General features: G+C 36.6%; 2 protein-coding genes across 8 annotated transcripts in view; one reads left to right on the forward strand and one right to left on the reverse strand.

The window, feature by feature from the left end:
- BMPR1A (bone morphogenetic protein receptor type 1A) overlaps positions 1 to 5,130 on the forward strand; it is an 80,551-nt gene extending 75,421 nt beyond the window's left edge. For all 5 annotated transcript variants that reach the window (XM_071749255.1, XM_071749258.1, XM_071749259.1 and 2 more), the window contains one exon: positions 1 to 5,130. In XM_071749255.1, the coding sequence (XP_071605356.1) occupies positions 1 to 126 (126 nt within the window). In that variant the 3' untranslated portion in view covers positions 127 to 5,130.
- MMRN2 (multimerin 2) overlaps positions 5,007 to 15,588 on the reverse strand; it is a 25,109-nt gene continuing 14,527 nt past the window's right edge. Inside the window, exons 4-7 of one of the 3 annotated variants that reach the window (XM_071749240.1) lie at positions 15,242 to 15,310; positions 13,798 to 13,971; positions 10,716 to 12,608; positions 5,007 to 9,722 (exon numbers count right to left, since the gene is read on the reverse strand). In XM_071749240.1, coding sequence (XP_071605341.1) covers positions 9,334 to 9,722; positions 10,716 to 12,608; positions 13,798 to 13,971; positions 15,242 to 15,310 — 2,525 coding nt within the window. In that variant the 3' untranslated portion in view covers positions 5,007 to 9,333. The remainder of the gene's footprint in view (positions 9,723 to 10,715; positions 12,609 to 13,797; positions 13,972 to 15,241; positions 15,311 to 15,588) is intronic. The other 2 variants (XM_071749241.1, XM_071749242.1) reach the window with 2 other exon arrangements.

Here is a 15,588-nt window from a genome sequence, read left to right on the forward strand (position 1 = left end):
TGTTTAAGAGCAATATTGAAGTTAATGTCTGAATGCTGGGCTCATAATCCTGCTTCAAGGCTCACAGCCTTGAGGATCAAGAAGACACTTGCCAAGATGGTGGAATCACAAGATGTAAAGATTTGACAAAGTAAATTGACATTGGAGAGCAAAGCTGGACTCCTAGATCTTTTCACTCAAACATGGGTGAGACCTATGTGGAAAGAGGAAATAACTGAGATTCAGTATATTTTCTCAGCACACTTCTACAGGCTGCTAATCAAATCTTTCAGTACTTCATAGACTGTGATACTGAGAGCCTCTACACACTACGTATATGGACAGCCTTCATAAAATACACTTTTTGGTTTTGTTTGAGCTGCATTGAGACTTCAGTCATATTTAGTGAGTCTCCAGTAAAACTCTGGGTACTGAATTGAATGTTCAGATTACAGTGCTTTCTGTGAAAGCCTAACAAGCTATATGGATTCAACAGAGATGGAGAATATAAGCTTTTTTTTTGCCTTCTACCTGGTAAAACCTAGTCAGTCCATATACCAAGTTTTTGTGAAACAGCCTGTAAGTTATGAATCTGTTTGTGATACTACTCAATTTAACAGTTCCTTATGCTTTTATGTGTGTGCCAGGATTATTTTGCTGTCATTTGGAATAGATAAGAAAGCATTTAAATGAACAAAAGTTTTGTAGTCAGGGCTTCATGCATTTTGTGGCTCCACAATCAGATTTGCTGCAGAATTTACTCCTTGTCATTAAGTTATCTTCCAAAATCTCAGTTTTAATTTTATTTCTGTTACTTGTTTGGTCACAAGGAGAACTGAAAAATGTGAACCATTAATAAATTAAGAAATGCCTACCTAAGTCTGTAAAGAGTTTAAACTATCTCTCTTAGACTGCCTTGGTCATCATGCTCACAGTCTAGTGGACTCCATAATTAAATGACTATGAAATTTGGCTTTCTTTTCACAATGCCACATGCAGACAGTGTTTTTTAATATCTTGCATCATAAGAGATGAGACCACTGATGATGTGTTTTGACTTTCTACTTTACTGGGACTCACTGGTAGATGCCTGTCATGCTCTGAACTTTTTTCCCATACAGGAGGGAATCAGCTTGTAGAACCATGCTTTTTCATCGTGTGACAAAACTAGGCAGAAGATCCATTTTGAAAGGATAGAGAACAAGTCTAATTTACAGACAAAAAAAAAGGAAGGCAGGGATCTTCACTCAGAAGATTAGAGAATACAGTAATGGTCAAGACCAGGAAAACTGAATATGTGAAGTGTTGAAGTGCACAACGTGCAAAAGGTTTCGAGCTGGGTGCCTTGATGTAAATCCAGCAGGCCACTTCTGTGGGCCACTTAGTGGACAGTTACAAAATTCAAGATTGATAAGATAAATCAGTGGGTGCTTTAAATTCTAGTTAGGCACATTTGGGAGGCCTGGCACTGAAAGATTAATTCCTTAAGACAAAGAGTGTTGGCATAATTGCGAAATTTGTTTCTACTGTGCCAACTATTTGGCTTGTATAGGAAACTGTAGTTCCCTCCTTTTTTTCACTGATCTGGACAAGTTCATTAAAAACCAGAACCCCTCCATGAGGTTACTGTAAAGCAGAATTAGTGATCTATAACTCCATTGGCACTTCTGCTGTGAATTCAGAAAGCAGCACCATAACCCAAGCTGAAGCATCAAATGCATGAGTCATCTGAAGAGTGAACACACAATATTGGAACCATTGAATCTATCTGATAATTTAAGTGCCTATTACTTTGTACTGTAATCTTGTTCTAGATAACTTTAAAAAGGGAAGTTATTTATATAGTGTTTTGTGCTTTAGTCAAAAATCCCACCTAGTCCTAGGTACGTGTGTACAATCAGATACATGCACACACACACACACACACGCACATTTTGCCATAGTTGAGATTTGAATAAAAATACTAGGAATAGTATTAAAATTGTTGGAAAGAAAAATGTTAAAGCCTCAAAATGATTTATGCCAGATTATTTGTTGTCTTTAAAATATGTATGTGGAGATTGTTTTGATACGTTTAAATTACCCTTGAAAATACAACTGATAGAAAACAATGTAATGAAGAACTAATGTGATTTGTGAACAATTACAACCTTCTAATGTTATTTTTGTTTTAATTCTGTTGTTCACATAATGTAAATGGTCAGGCAAGAGATTGCAGTATTTTTATTTTCTATTGTGATGTACAGGTTTTATTTAACAGTTCTACATATTTTATGGAAACTGAGCTATTTTGAGGGACATTTCTTTTTTTTTTTTTTTTTTTTTTTTAAATAAAGTCATTACTTTTGTTCAGTAATGCCTTTAAGTATTAATATGTATTCTGGCTTAAAAGTTCACAGGTGTGTCAAATATGATTTTAACTTATTTGAAAACAGCAAGAGCTATATGATATTGTGCCACAATCCTCATGATAAAGGGCTTCTTAAAAAAATTTTTTCTCCGTCCATTGCCAAGAATTATATGAGGAGTTTGAAATTGTCAGTCATGTCTTTGTGCATAATTTTTGCACAAGTAGTTGGAAAATATTTGGTATGAGCAAAAAAAACAAAGGGATAAGTTGTTTTTTTTTTCTTCTCTAGGATTTTATGAAGAAGAATGAAAAATGTTTATGTAGGTACCCTGCTAGCTTAAACTTTTTGAGTATGGAGGTCTGTTTAAATTAACCCATTCCTATTTAGATGATTTTAAAATTTTTTAGAAATTTCCACAGCATTATTAGCTGTAAACTTGTCTTGTGAATTCTTTGATTAGTTTACCCTGAGTCTTCAGGAAGCTTGTGCTGGAAAGTGTGAATTTCAATAGTTTTTAATATTCTTTAATATTCTCTTCTCCTCCATTCTTTAGGCATTTGTGTGGCAATAGGATGGTGATCTTAGGCAGACATCTACAGATCAGAATTGATTTTCACTTGAAGCTTAACCTTAATTTTTCAGACCTTCAGTTACTAGGTTCATACTTAAAGATAATCATGCATATGCAATTTTCAGTGCTAGGTGTTCAGCATTCCTGGATTCCCTGATATTCCAAAAATGTTACTGTTTAAGAACCTGATTGCATAAAGCACTTGTGCACATACCTACATTCCATGCAAAATCATGCACTGCTTGAAGCCTAATTATGTCCACGTTGATATTATAGCAATAATTTCAGAGAAAAATAAGCAAATTAACAAAAACCCCCAGAATGACAGAAAACCAAAAAACCCACACCAAACCCCCCAGATTTCATTAAAATTTTGCCCACTAATTTTTACACAGCTAAACATAATCAGTGCAGATTCTAAAGCTAAGTTGTTGCTTTGTGCAAAGCTGTAGAGTTCAGAAGGGTGAGAGAAATTGTATTCTTCTATTGGAGTGTGATTAATCTCATTTTGTTGGCCAAAGTTTTAAGTTTGTTACAAAAAAACAAAAAAATCCCCCAAAACTAAGAAATGTTTGTTCGTATTTTTTTTTAAATATGACATCATAAGTATGGAAAATATCTTGTGGAGTATGAAGACTGTGCCTTGGAAGTTCTTAAATACTTACAGGCAGAGGGGTTTTTTTTTTGTATTTATTTAACCAACTCTATATGATTTCAGTTAGGTAGAAAATAAGTCACTTATATACTTCTTACTGTTACAGCAACTGAAAGGAAATTTTTTGTGTGTTCATGGTTAATGTGTAAATTCTCAAGAAACTTGATATTCCTAACGAAAAATATAGGCTTACATCTATAGCTCATTCTGAATTTTACTCAATATGTAATTTTTCCTGTGGTTTACTCAAGAAAATGAGTCTTCCCAATATTCATCACTTTTCTCCAACTATTTTCTTAGACTATTTTGAAAATCTGAATTAAAAGTAAAATTAATATTGTAAATTACCACCATAATAGAGTAAGATTTTAGATGCTGATCTAAATGACCATTTGAATGTGTTTGTAAAACAAAATCATCTGGATACATTTCGTCTTGGCAGTCTATATTTTCATGGTCTAAAACGTTTAAAAGGAGAGATACTAAGTTAAAAAGCATCCTTTGGCTATTGGAGTTATTTTTAAAGGGAGATTACATGCTCATCTTCGGACAAATATTAGAATGGTCTAGCACTTGCTCATTCTTCTGACTGTTCCTCTTGAAGTCAAAAGTCTTTATCCTGTGCCCAGTTTTTATTCCAAGTAGGGGAGATGTCTGGAAATGGGTTGGATCAGTGTTGCATGATACAGTGCTTTATGGATCTGTGGTGTATTTGCCTTGGCTGCCATAGCAGAAGTGTAGTGCACATTACTTCTGATTTTTTTTAACAAATCTCATGTAATTGTTCCTTTGTAATATTTTACCTCTGAATGCAATGATAGAAGCCCACATCATGTAGTGACATTTGTGCTCTGACATGCCGTGCCCAAAATGAAATGTATTATATTGTATACAAGACAAATAAATAACATTGTAGTTAACCTAGAGAAGATGTAAATAACGTATGAAAGAAGAGTGGAACGAGACAAATGATCACACTCGTGTGTGTTATATGCCAGAAGTGTAGAATACTCCTTTAAAAATGTAACACACTAATGTATTTTGTATAGCATCTGCTTTAAAAGGTGCCTTATTGAGTTCACCATGAACTGCTTGTTCTGTACACAGATTATGTCCAATGTATCATTTTTAAGTAAATAACCTTATTTTAGTACACATTAGTTATGTGTTTTGTTACTATAAGATTTTGCCTTAAAAATGTAATTATTTGGAAATCATAATCCTGTAACTAAATAATTCCCTCCTTTTTAATACCTTGTTTATGTTTGTTTTATTTTTCCCCCACAGTCTTTGAATAAGTTAATGATCACTTTTGTTTTTCAGTGGAGTTCAGAATAATTTGGTGCTCTTACACATTCAAGGTCTGTGTTCCTGGACTAAACTTGAGTGAAACCAATGTTCCCTCCTGCTGCTTTTTACCCCTGTCATAAAGCAAAGCAAGAAGCAAGTAAAAATTGAGTAATTCTTTTATTTGAGCATATGGAAATTCATTACATGTTGATTTTATCCATATAAATATGCCTCAAGCTCTTCAAGTAAAAAGAGAAGTAATAAAGTCATGGGGCATTCTGTAACTGGGTTTTTTTGGTTGTTGTTTCCTCTATATACAACATTCTTTTTGTGTAGTGATATCCAAAGTAAGATATTTGAACTAATATACTTAGGTGCTGTTCATTACAAAATTATCCAGGTGCTTCTGTATAGCCTGCTAATGTTTTTTGTGATTCAGGCAAATGAAGACCAATCAAGGGAGTATCTCATCTGTGAGTACACAGTGCTAAAAATTTATTTCCTTATTGCAGAAATGTATCAGCTCCCACTGTCTGCAGAGCTCACTTTTAATTTGCATGGAGGAAGAAGTAAGACCCAATTCCTCTTCCCTTTTTGCATTTGATCAGGAATAATTTTAGCTTTAAAGATAGAGGGGTTTTATAGTAAAGAGAAAGCTTTGATATCTGAGCATCATATTAACTGTTAGCAGTATATTGTAAAGGTACTTAATACACCTGCTTTGGGGTCTGGGTGGTTTTTTCCCTGTGAAGTCATGCACTAAATTCTTGCTTTGGAGTTCTGGAAAGTACAGTGGAAGAGCACTGTGGCTGTTATGTAGTTTGTGAAATGTCTGCACTGATCACACCGATCATGGTTGGGTTTCCAAGAGGGTTTTCTCTATTGGTATTACAGGAGGTCATAATGAAAATACTGTGGGGAACTAAAACTTTTTTGCACCAGTGTTTGTTTTGCTGAGCTCTTCATTTTTTCCCCTGATGTTGTTTCATGAATGACCACAGGATGGTGCTATATCCTAAGTATATGAAGATAACTTTTGAAAACATCAGGGGGTTGTGATAAATGAAAGTAAATTCAATTGCGTGCCAATACTAAATATTAAAGTGTTACCATTTGTGTATGATTATTTTTGACCTCTATGTAAAAATGTGTCACTGATGGCCTTGCATCACTACTGAAGAACTGAAACAACCACATCCAGTGACGTGTCTAAAAACCCCACGTGTAAAAAGCATACTGAGTACTTGGTGAACTGAATCACAAGCTTTTAATAAATTGCAGAAGTGTCACTAATTTCATAAGGGAACAGATTTCATTCCATTAATTAACCCCTTCTGCACTTTTATCTTTACCTCTGACAAAAATATCACAGGGGTTAATGTAGTAAGTCCATACCAGCAGGACCTCTCTGGGGTGTGGTCCCATGAATCTGGTTCGTAAGGGTTACCCTTATGAAACCCTTTTTGCTGATAAGGGTTAAGCCACCCTTGACTTGATGTGGAAATCTGAAATGGCTTCAGATGAATCTTACTGCAGAATTCAGGCTTTGGATCTATAGAAAGTAGAATTGTTGCTATACAATGGGTACTTGCATTTTTATTGAAGTAAGGAGACTATCACAGTAACAGAAAGGAAAAAAAGTAGGAGATTTTACTTTGGAAATGTAGAGCTCTGTAAGATTCATTCATAAAGTGTTAAAAGTTTCAGTAACAAAATAACTATGTGAAGGCATTAAGCTTTGTTAATCTTTTTATAAAGCTTAGTGGTTTGGTCTGAAAATCCAGAAACCTGAACTAGTGGCAATGTTTTCTGGCAGTTACAGGATATTTGGGAAGTACTACGAGAAGGTGGAAACTTTTTCTTTAGATATGAAGCTCAGGTTGATGATATAACTGTCAGTTCATCATGCTTGTCCTCTTGCCATTTTTATGGCAATTTTTTTATTTCCTTTCTATCCTAATCTGGAGTCTACTGCTTCTTAATTACAATGGTTTCCTCTAGTCTCTTGCCTAAAAATGTAGGTCATGGTGATGTGGCTCTATTAATTTTCAAAAAAATCCAACAAATCAATCCCCCAAAACCCCACAAACAACAGAACAAATGGGGTAGGGAAGGGTTTAAAGAAATTTATACCAGTAGTCCAACAGTTCGCTCATATTTCACATGTAGTTTAGATAGTTTAGTTTATTAAAAAGCTATGATTTAATAAAAGTTAAAAAAAAATAAGAAAAGGAAAAAAAAACCACACACACCCAAACCCCAGCAACTTAACCATCTTTTCTCTTGTCACTTGGAAGGAAAGTTTCCTTCCAAGGAAAGGTTTCCTGGCATATGCAGCCAATGCAATATTTTAACCCATTATCTTTGATTAATTTTTTGCTTCATAGTCTAAAAATGAGTGTTACAGTCAAGAATGTCTTCTGTGTAAATGCAAGTAGCTAATATAAGCACGTATTTGAAGAATACAAATATGAAAACATTTTTATACTAACATTTTGCTCACTCTGGAGTCCGTGATCTCTGCACTTGCTTGGCTGCTTCTTCAAGAATAGGAGACTGATAAGCACAAGGATAGTAAGCCTTTAAAATCCTGTTTGGATTAACTGCTATCCTATTTACTACTGATCATGTCTTTTTCCAAATACCTGTATGGTTTCTTTCCAGCTGAAGCTTTCTGACAAAGCTTTAAAAACAAGTAAAGTGGTTTTATATATACACACCCACATATATATATATTTATATTTATCCCTTGTCTGTATTTAATCATGGAACTTCGGTGGTAGCTACCCTGACCTAGGCAGCAGAGTCTTGTAGCTGTGTACTGAAAGAACCCATCTTACAATTTCAAACTTTTTTTGATAATTCTCCTCTTCAAATTTTTCTTCTTTCCCTCAGATATCTGAGCAATCTGTGGGACAGAAGATGACACTGAGCTTGTGGGCAGATGCTGCTGCCACCACCAAGCGGTGCAAGATGTGGCTCCACGTTAGGTAACTGGGAAGAGCTGTCCCATTAATCTTGCTGGCTGGGAGTAGATGGGAGATAATTTTTAGTTGCTTGCTTTGTTGGGGTTTTCAGTAAGAGAGTAAGAGTTTTCTCAGTGGATCAGTAGCTAAAGTTGCTTTGTAGCTTTATTTCAGAAGAAACATAGTCTGCTTCTCCAAATATTGTCTGAAGTGCAATGTGTATAGGTACCGATGTGGTTTTGTAATAATCTTGCAGTTCAGTGTTGCTTGTGATGCAGGTAGGTAGGGAGAAAGCCCTTACCAGTGTGATAGATTTCTGCTAGAAAATGCTACCTTAAAAGAAGATTAAATGCATAGTAAGAGTTTACCTCTTTTATCGGAAATATTAGGAATTTCTAAGTGCATTTCATTTTGGCAAATTTAATTGTTTATAAAGATAGACAAGAAAAAACACCACGGTAACTGAAATTTTATAAATTAAAGCCTTTCGTGTATTCTGTTCAAGAGAAGAAAACTCCAGGATGTGATCAGATGGGGTCATCTTGAGATTCTGGGGAATTAAAAAAAAATAATCTATAGTTCAGAAATTCTACTGGTTTATTCTAATTATGAATTTATTTTATATTCAACAACAATAGCAGACTGGTAAGCTTGCCTTTTTGCTGATAGTTTTATTTGCTCACTTGCTTGGTTTTAAAGTATTTATTAAATGCTGAACTCTGGACTGAATTCACTATATTCAGGATTATCTTTAGAAATAATTGAATTTTCAGCAATGTTTCTTTTAATATTGACATTTTTTGAAATGTCTGAATGTAATTAATCTTAACAATGTTATATTACTATTATGTTTTTCAGTTTAATTCAAGTACAGTACAGACCCAGAAGCAAAAAGAGTGGGCCATTTCTAAGATCCTTGCTAACAAATACTACTATAGGGTGCATCTTACTAAGCTGATCAATCCCTCCTAATGTTCATGTTGTGCACAGACTGAAACATTGAAGTGAGTTGCAGAAGCCCCCAGGATGGTCTGGGATTGCCTGTGTTCCATGGGGAACTAAAAGGTAAAATTGTTCCTGGTTTCTTAAGCTACTATTCCCAACATGTAGAAGTTTATATATGCTGTCCTTCCTAAAATATTTTCCTTGCCAGTGGGGGGAGTGTTTACCACGGGAGGGTACTCTTGCCAGAAAAGTATTTATATTTGTATTGTAAGTGAAGAAAGTCCCACACAGCAGTTTTTATAATTAAGCACGGTTCTCCAAGTGGAAGGATTTGGGAATGTGTGCTGATACTTTTGGTGTCCAAACCATTAGCTTATCACTGGAAAGAAAATCCTGTTGCTGCTCATAAGCAACTAAAGAAAAGCCAAACACTTCTAGAAAAGAAGCATGAAGACAAATCTAGGGTAGTGCTATGTTTAAACACATGCAGTAGGATTGAGTACATCACAGATGAAGCAACAGGGAATTGATCCATTGCATCTATGGAAAGATACCAATAAAACAAAATGTCACTATTCAAGTTTTAAATATTAGGAATCCACCCATTGTTGTCCCAGGTGGACTCCGTTTCACCACAGAGCCCTGCAGCAATTCAAAGCATACTTTCTCCCCCTTCTCCATTTCTGCCATGGCAAAAGTAGTCATGGTGTTTCCATTTGGTGTTTTCCTTTGACTACTTGATAGAGTTCTTTTGTACCCACGGCTAAAGGAGAGTTGTCCTAGTGCTGGTCCTGAACTAAATTCCACAGAGATGACAAACAGGTAGACACCTTTATGTGGTGCTTTAAAGTAGCCATGTTCAGGGAAATAGCTGTTTCCATAATTGAGGTAAGTTTCATTAAACCTCAGAGTTTTTTCTTTATACTTTCCTTCTGAGAATCCCACGTGAAATGCCACTGATGAGTCTGAAAAAGAAAGAGGAGCAGTGAGCACTCTTCTCTCCCTAGGATCATCTGGGTGGGAGATGGTGTAAAGCCCTATCAGGCCTGACTTTTGCAAAACTGCTTGTAGAGCTAAGTGCTTTAAAATGAGTATGTGCCTGGGATGAGGTCAAATGGTTCCTTGGAAATACCTGAACCACTAGTCCTGGAAAAGTATGAGGCTGAGACCACCCAGAAAAAAAAAAGACAAGCAGCAACACTTTTTCATTGTCCTAGAAATAAATAGTTTTGAAATATATTCTCTGCTTATTCAGCCTTAAATGCAGTTTTGCAGTGCATATCCCTTAAGGGGCTGTTTTTGTTTGGGTTTTTTTTCCCTGTGTTCTATGTTCATAGAAAATGCTGTTATCATAAAATCCAATGTTAAAGCTGTGGTACCAGGTGCTTATGGCCACATGTTTACAAAGGGAAACTGGCCAGTCACAGTGAAGTAAAATCATCTGAAAACCTCTCTCTGAAGCTTACCCATAGGAGAGAGTGTATGTGCTCTGGTCAGTCCTCCCTGTTCCACTTGTGCAAATTATAGCAGTTAATCTAACATGACTGTCCACATTAGGAAGGATTCTGTGCTTTGACTACATTCTTTCCAAATTCAAACAACAGGAGATAAAAAAGCAAGACCAGGAGGCCCAGCACCTCCCCATCAGCTTCAAAAGAGAAAACTGCTATTAACATGAGCATCTACAAAGAAAATTTGTGTCCTGAACATCTGAAGTTGAATTCCCCAACAGCTATAATGGGTGTAATTGTTGGACTCGAGCAAAGTGCAGCTGTGTATGAAGTTGTTTCTCACACAGGCCACTTATTTTGATGGAGGGGGGGTTGTAAATAATGTCAGACTTTCTCCCTCCAGCATCCTCCAAGATATCTGAGGTTTGACAATTTATGTGCTTGTGCATGGAACTTAGAGCAGGGCCTGGAAAGAAGCTAGACCTGCACATGAAAAGAAAATCCCACCTTTTTGCAAAAGTTCTGTCTGTGCTGTATTTCTTCCACTTATCATTTGCATATTTTCTCTGTGCTTCTCAAGCTTTTTCTTGTCTCTTTGCTTGTCTTGACCTTTCTGTTGCTTTCTTCCTTTCCCAGTCAGCATTGACTGAATCTTTGTAACATCCAGACTTACGTTTGAGGCAACTAATTCTTCATTGCTTCCAAAAAGCTTTTTAAAAATCAGTAGGTGTTCCTGCAGATTCTGCTTGATGGTTTCTAAATCTGCTGAGAGAATTTCCACAGAAACATTGAGTGTCTCAAGTACATTTCCTGTTGTATGATTGCAGCAGAGATTCATGTCACGTCTAGATTCATGCCTCTTGATTGCTAGGCCTAGGTGTTTTATATCATTTTTCAGAGCCATGATATCATTATAAGCTGAGCTATCCAAGGACTCATCTCTGGCAGCCTCATAGTTGGGTTCTATATGTTTTACAATGCTGTGTTGACTACTGACTTCATCCAGAGTAGAGGACGTTTGTGTTTCTTCTTTGGGATGCTTAGAAGATGTTTGAGCATCGTGGTTGTTCTGTTGAAATCTCTTTATAAAAGATTCTAAAGTCTTGTTTTGTTCTTGCAGTTTATCTGACATGTGTCTGAGAGATTCTTGCAGCTGAAATACTGATGTTATTAGGATACTGGGATCTTCTTCAAACAAGACTTCCATAAGTTCTTCTCCTAGTAAAGCCTCCAGTGCTGCTTCATGCCTCATAGCATCTTCCAAAAGAGAGCCAAAAGAACTGTTGAGATACTTAATGTGCCGATGGATCTCTTCATCTTTCTTCTTCAAGAAATCTATGTCTTCTGAAAAAACCATAACTTGGGACTGAAGCTCTCTGCTTTCCTCTTGACGGAGATTAAGGGACTGATGGATAGATGGGAAAGCTGAGGAAAGCTCTTCAATTTCATTCCTCAAGAGCTCTTTGAAAACTGACTCCAGGTGCTTCATATCCTTGAAGTTAGGTCCGGTGCCTTCAAGGGAATAAGTTATATTCTTTAAATCTTCCTCTGATACATCAGTGTCAGAAGATATTCTCTGGCAATTGCATTCCTCCATGTACCTCAGCAGGTCTGAATAGTTTTCCCGAAGATTTGAGAGCGTGTAGTTGAGCTCTGATATCTGCCTTTCAATTGCTTCTTTGTTTTCTTCTGTAATAAGTGATTTCTCCATTAAAGTTATTGTAAGATCTTCTGGATTATACTTTGAGATATTTTTTTTTAAATCCTTAAACCACTTCTCTAAAACTGCAATATTCTGAAAGGCCACATCTGACTCCATGTAAAGTTCTTTAAGCTGCTTTGCGTGCCCTGCCAGGATGTCGTTTATTTGTCTGATGTTTAATTGGCTGTTTTCATCTCTGGGACCAGGATGTGAGGATGGTTCCGTTAAATTTTTTTTCAAAGCCTCAAATTTATTTTCAAGATTGTTTTGCTCTTGTTTCATGCTCGCTAGGCTGTCGTTCAAATCTAAAAAATGAGACTGCTGCATCTTATGGAGCTTCTTGAGCTTTGTGTCAGTATCTGCCCTGATCACGCCGAGGCTATAGTGAGTGCTGGCCTGTTGTGTTTGTAGTTGGTTCTCTATCTCTCTTCTCACCTGATCAACTTTCACTGTGTTTTCTTGGACTTTTGATTCAAACTTACTTCCCAGCTCTTGAAATTCCTTCTTGGGCACAGTGCTCTCTTGGAATCTTTCTATGCTCTCCTTGTTGGCTTCCACATCATGGGAGAGGTTTCTTACCATGTTCGAGAGGTTCTGTAAGCTCCTATTGAAGCTTGCCCACACTGGGTTAAGATGTTTCTTTAGAAATTTCTCCATGTAGGGAAACAAAACTTGCTGCAGAAGCCTTTCCTGTAGATCTATTAACATAGTATTTAAAAAAAAAATTGAAAAAAATTAAATTCTGTTTCAGGAAGGTATCTTAATCAGGCCAGAGTAACTCAGGTACCTGTTTTTCCACAGTAACTGCTGTCATACAACCCAAAATCTGAGCTAAATATTTACAGTTTTAAAAATGTCCTAATTTTAAATCAGGGTTACTGCAAAGTGCATTGTTTTTTTGTCTGCAGATGATAACTCAAATACATATTACCTGACCCATTTAAGTCATAAAGGTACCTTTATGTCCAGGGCTTTTTTGAAAACAAAACTGCTTTCAAAAGCCCTGAACAAGCAGTTTTGTAAGTGGCTGTGGCTGCCCATTTTCACAGCAGTTCTTAACTGTTGGGCTTTGGCTTATTTGACTGTCTCCTCATGTTCTTTTTCTGATGCTTTCTACAAGGCACACGCTACTTCACAAAGTTGCATAGCATCTTAACAGCTGAATACTCCAAGCCAGGACTAATAACTTGGAAAATCTGTGATGTATCCATATTAGGTGTGAATTATACTTGATTTCTAACATTTTACCTGAGTGCCTTGAAGTTCACAGAGGACAAGTCTGTATCATTAGAAAATGCTGCTGCAAGCCAATGGCTAGGTCAAATTCAGTGGCTCTTTAATGTCCACTGCAATATACAATATACAGCAGGAATAATGTTTGAAGGGTTGAATGTTTCATTTTGTTACATATACCAATCTGATATTTAGTACATTGGAGTATATATAACGTGAGTATGAAAAAAAGAACAAAATGCAGACCTAAAGTTTGCATTCCCATAGAAGAAATTAAGCTACAGAAGCAAAGTAGTAAGCTGAGAAATAAGTGTAAGCCACCTCTCTATTCTGTGGCTAAGGCAGAATCTTAGATTCCAGAAAAATGGAATTTTATCCATTATATTATCTATATTATCTATCTATATCTATTATCCATTATCTATCTATATTATCCATTATATTATCTGCCTTTCGTGTCATTTCCAATTTCAAACTACTCTTGAATTTGGTTCCTTCATTTCTATTGAAATTACATCCATTTCTGCCCTCTTTAGAAACAACCAGCAGACCAAGGAATATCAAAGCTTTTAGCTTTTTTTTTTTGGATCTGCATAGTTTTACAGGGCCTATTGGCAGGCTGATAATTCTGGATAATTCTGTCAGACCTCTCACCTGAGTTGCTCTGGTTCACTTCTAACACCATGCTCGTACCGTTGTTTTCAAATATTCTCTGTAAGTCACCTAAGTTGCTGACTGCTTGATGAATATCACTTTGAAGATCATCCAGTAATGCCTCATGATTTTGAATGACTTCCAACATTTCTCGTGAATCCACTGATGTTGACACTAATCACAAGATTCAAAAAAACAAAGTCATGCAACAGAGTGCAGCCACCAAGCAACAGGTATTACTACAAGACCTGCAAGCTCTTGACAGCACCAGTGTATTTTTGATCTGAAATTTTTGCACTAACATTTAGGGGCCTTGCTAGTTTATAGCACCTAAACTCACCATTTTTTTTGCCAAGATTTTTTTTCTTTTGACAGTGATGAAAACCTAATATATTTCAATATTAACACAACTTCAGCCACACTAGCTGTGTTGGCAGTAAAATACTCTTCATTTAAAACCTCCCCATGCCACAGAAATGTTCTGGAATAATGACTCCTTTCAAGCCAATTGACTTGAAAGGATAGGAAGGTTTAGCAACCCAGAATGTAAGAGGACGAAAGAATAGTTGAGGCACTTCACTAAGGAATCAGAGGCATAGGGTGTAATTGCCATAGCCCTTACTGAGGGGCCCTTTAACTGATGTTACTCTAAATAAATACCAGCTAATTAGAGCTGCAGATTTCAAAACGTACACTGACAGTTTCAGAAACTGTGTGTCCCAAGTGTGCCATTCTGGGGGCCTCTTAGCCTCCAGACACCTTTCAATCTAATGTTTTATAAACTTAAGTCTTGTAAAGCAACTTCTTAGTCACGCAGTGCTGAGAGCATCCTGTAAAGACAACCCTCTTTCAGGACTGGATGGTGACCAAAGAGTTGGGATATCCTTATTGGCACTGCAAGCCGTGCCACTTCACAGAGGGTCAGGAAAAGTTCTTTTTGGATACTTAGGCTGGCAGGGTAGAGTGCCTGAGATGCAAATCTGTGGCACCTCATAATATTCTCAAAGATACTGTGTAGCTGCTCTGAAATAGCATATTGTCTAGATTGGTGTGTGTGTGTGTGTTGGGTTGTTTTTGGTTTTTTCTGGTAACACTTGTGAGCGTGGTGTGCTTTCCTGTGAACCCACAGAGCAGAGCAAGGACTCAGCCATTGAAAGGTTGAATGCTGGTCCCAGCTGCATTCTCACTGGAGATCACTGGTGACCAGCCAGGACACAGCTCTGAAGCTTGATTGCTTTGTCTAGAGCATTCCTGTAGTCTTACAGCAAAAGCTCTCATTTCATCTAAAAAATGAAGTGCAGTTGTGTAAAAGCTTTCCCAAACAGTGCTTTCACTAGAGATATTGTCCATAGATTATAATTTTAGAATAGCAGCTAAAAAAAAATCAAGATTTGTTTTCTAATCAGTGTCTGAGAGGAAAAAGAATGGCAAACAAAGCACCTACTGTGGTTTGAGAAGTCTTCTTCTTCCTGTCCTTCGGTTTGACTTCCTGGCACCAGAATAAAATTGGGATCTACAATTGAGATGGGATACACCTGTGAAAATGTTCTGAATGCAGAAACTACTAGAGTGGAGCAAGGTGAGGCAGGGCAGTTTCATGGGTTAGGGTAACCAACGTGGAGATGGGCTTCTGCCTTGCAGAAAGGAAGGAAGAACATCTTGTCTGGTAGAGCTTACAGGACAGTGTCAGCATACAGACACTTTACTAGAATCATAATGCAATGTAGTGGGTGGTTTCTTTAATTTATCCTGAGTTACTGATGATAAGAAATTAATCTATTACAAATAGAT

Source organism: Heliangelus exortis, chromosome 7 (genome assembly GCF_036169615.1).
Source record: "Heliangelus exortis chromosome 7, bHelExo1.hap1, whole genome shotgun sequence".
NCBI classification, from domain to species: domain Eukaryota; kingdom Metazoa; phylum Chordata; class Aves; order Apodiformes; family Trochilidae; genus Heliangelus; species Heliangelus exortis.